At 43.5% G+C, this 3,555-nt stretch overlaps 1 protein-coding gene across 2 annotated transcripts in view; it reads left to right on the top strand.

Annotated features, from left to right (window-relative positions):
* Positions 1-3,555, top strand: part of Fndc7 (fibronectin type III domain containing 7) — a 37,486-nt gene that overhangs the window by 6,744 nt on the left and 27,187 nt on the right. For both annotated transcript variants that reach the window (XM_028757418.1, XM_028757417.1), the window contains exons 3-4: positions 1,193-1,447; positions 2,461-2,721. In XM_028757418.1, coding sequence (XP_028613251.1) covers positions 1,193-1,447; positions 2,461-2,721 — 516 coding nt within the window. The remainder of the gene's footprint in view (positions 1-1,192; positions 1,448-2,460; positions 2,722-3,555) is intronic.

The following is a 3,555-nucleotide window of genomic DNA, read 5'->3' as shown; positions in this document are numbered from 1 at the left end:
AGGGAGGGAGAGACAGAGAGAGGGGGGAGGCGGGGAGGTGGGCACGGAGGAGCCAGCTGGAAGCAAGGCAGCCGTGTTGGAGCAGGGTCATCACTGACAAAGCAGCCTTGGAACTCAGAGAATACCAAACCAGAGCAGAATCTTCTGGAATAAAATTCCCCCATTATCTTTTCCCTTTTCTTAGGGCTCTTTCCCACAGTCTTTCCCAGCCCTTTATTATTTAAAAGCGCCCAGGACCCCAGGCAGCTGGGAAGTGACTGATGTACTCCATCTGAGTTTCGGAAAGCAGTGCTTCTCCTATCTTCCCCTGCTCTTCCTTATTCTGTTTCTACTCCTGTTTTTTTGTTTGTTTGGTTCTTTTGGTTGTTTTTTTGTTTTGTTTTGTTTTGTTTTGTTTTGTTTTGTTTTGTTTTGTTTTGAGACAGGGTTTCTCTGTGTAGCCCTGGCTGTCCAGGAACTCACTTCATAGATCAGGCTGGCCTCAAACCCAAATATCCACCTGTCTCTGCCTCCCAAGTGCTGGGATTAAATGTGTGTACCACCACCACCATCCAGTCTTTTTTTTTTTAGTTCAGTTTTATGTATTTATTTATTTATTCAGCATATACATGTATGTGTGCACATGCATCTATGTGTGTGGTGTGTACCTGCATGCTACAATACCTATGTTGAGTGCTACAATGTCCATCAATTATGATCATAGTATACTAGCACCGAGTCTTGGGTCTCAGTGGAAAAACATTGAAACAGATGGCTATAAGCTAATGTCAACAGGCAGCTTTTGTGGAAATTTACCAGCCTGAGTAGTCATAGACCTTGTAAATAGGTAGCCTGGGCAGACAATACCAACTTAGATAAGGACAAGTGAGTCATAGGCAGAGTCATAGTGAATTGTCCCCTGAACATTCACCCAGCCGATACCCGGTTCTGCTGATATCTGTATTCCTCCTGATCACCCATACTCCAGTGTCATTCCCTTCCCCACATCCTGCCTTTCTGTGTTTATAACCCCTGTGTGAATGAATTACGATTTGAGAAAAAATAAATTATAAAAATAAATAAATAAATGGAAATGAAAAAAAATTATGATCATAGGAAGACACCAGAATTATGTAGTTTAGAGAGGAAGTGATGAAAGATATCACCCTTGTAGGATATCCTGGCTAACGTACAACTTCAAAATATCTTTCAGCTCCTGAAATACCAACTATTGATCAGGCATATTCAAAAATCAGCAATAGTATCACTGTAGAATGGACTACCGTGCCAGGGGCCACAAGTTACTTGCTCACAGCTGAAGATGGGGACACAATCATTGAGACCACAGTGGCCAATTCCCCAGGCACTGTGACAGGCCTGAAGGCTGCAACCTTGTACCAAATCACCATCAGATCCATCAGTGCCTCTGGACGAAGTCAGGCATCATCTCCAAAGCAGGCGAAGACAGGTAGGTAGCTGGATGCTCGAGCTGTCTGAGTGCTGGCTTGGAACTTAGATGAGTTGCTAACAGCGCTGCACATGTGTGCTGTGGTTTGTGCACCACTAAATTCCACTACGCAAGGCCCAGAGGCACAAGCCACCAAATGTTCTCTTTGGCAACGCATCAATTTGTGGAGAAAGTGACATTTAAATGCCTAGTAATTTGCTTTAGGATTTAAAACCCATTTCTGGGCAACTTTAAAAGCAGAATGCCTTTAAATCCCCAAAGGGGAAAAAAAAAGCAATTTCTGTTTTTATCCATGCCAAATAGAGAACATGTAGGACAGATTTTGCAGTATCTTAATCACATGGCAGATATGTTGACAAAGAAAAGTTCTGGGGTTTGCCCATCAGCATTAAATTCACTTCATAAAGTCACACCTGTGCATATTTCTGAAAATCTGTGTGCAGGGATTGGTGTATGGCAGGGGTAGAGTGCTGGCCTCACATGTATAGAGCTCCGAGTTCACTCTCAGAGTTGAAAAACAAAAGTTATCTGCACACTAAAGTAATATAAATAATCATTTTCCTTACTCTTTCATAGGGACACTTTACCTAACTTTTTACCAACTGCAAGTTGAAAGTATTGCTTGGGGTATAGTGGTGTCTCCTTATATTTTTTGAGGAAGGGGTAGCCCAACTCAAAGCAATTCTCCTGCCTCAGCTTCTTGAGTACTGGGGTTATAAGTGTGTACCACTACTCCTGGCTTACATTTCTACATTTCTTCATCATTTATTATTAATATACACTTACATCGTTTTTCTAACAATCATACTGCAGGACAAACCCAGGACCTCCACTGTGTCAGGCAAGCCCCTACCACTGAGCTATCTCCTCAGTTCCAATTAAGTTGAACTCTGCCATTATAAATGAATAATGTGGATAATCAACCTGGATTTGTTAATTTCTTAGTAAATTAAAGTATTCTCTACAGACTTTTGTAACATAAATTCACTGTTTTGTTTTGATTTTACTTATAGTGTTGGCTGCACCAGTTTTGGAAGTTAGCTCTCCAAGTCCAGACTCCATCCTTGTGAGCTGGGACGCCGTATACATGGCGATCGGATTTTCCGTGTCTGTTATGCGAGCCAATGGCTTGGGTAGAATTTGGAAAGAGAATACTACAAACACTTCCTTGACCTTCAGCAGTCTGGATGCTGGGACTCTCTACACTATAAAGGCCTATGCTTGGAATGCCAATGGAATCCCCGGGGATGACTCCACCCGCAACCAGAGAACCAGTAAGGGCTTCTCAGCTCAGCCTTGAATAATCTCATTTTTGATTGATGAGGGGGCTGTGCTCCGCGGCCGAGGAGAGCAATGCTGAGAGATGCTCACAGAGCAGCTGGCAACGGCTGTTTAAATTTATTATGAAGTTATTTATAGGGCCTTGACTATTCCTTGGCAGCAGTTCAAACACTCACTGAGTGATGCGGAGCACAGCACTTCCCCATCTGAGAGCCAAGTTCGCTGCAGCATGCACGTTCCTGATCACAGAGGGAAAGGATTCTTATGAGCGTGACCAATCCTTCCTCGTCCCTTCCTGGTCTTGCTAGGTCCACTAAAATACCCTCTGCCCTCCTTCTCCCCCTCCCTCGCTCAAGCCATCAATCTAAACCAAAAAAAAAAAAAAAAAAAAAAAAGAGGCAAACAGGAATTTATTTATTTAACAGACATTTAGTGTGCATGTGCCAACCTGAAGCCAGAATTGTTCTAGGAACACAGTCGTAGAAAGAATTCCTGATGCTCCAATGCTTGACATGAGAGTCTGTGTTTTAGATACATTTCCTGGACACTTCAGCCTGAGAATGAAGCTGGAAGCTGACATGGGACTGCCCATCATCCCTTCTGTACCTGTGGACAGCTCAGTGCGAGGGAGCAGCTCACTAGTCTACCCTAGAAACAGGGACACTCATAGTTGGGGGAGTTGGGTGTTCCTAAGCATAAAAACCGGAAGTCTAAACTCTCAGCTGCTAGAGTAAGTCTGAAGAATCAGAGGGAGCAAAGGTGTGTGAGTGTTGGCGGCAGGTGTGTGTGTGTGTGTGTGTGTGTGTGTGTGTGTGTGTGTGTGTGTG

The sequence above is a fragment of the Grammomys surdaster genome, unplaced genomic scaffold (genome assembly GCF_004785775.1).
Source record: "Grammomys surdaster isolate TR1022 unplaced genomic scaffold, NIH_TR_1.0 126158, whole genome shotgun sequence".
In the NCBI taxonomy this organism is placed as follows: Eukaryota; Metazoa; Chordata; class Mammalia; order Rodentia; family Muridae; genus Grammomys; species Grammomys surdaster.
This window is presented reverse-complemented; position numbering and strand designations above follow the sequence as displayed.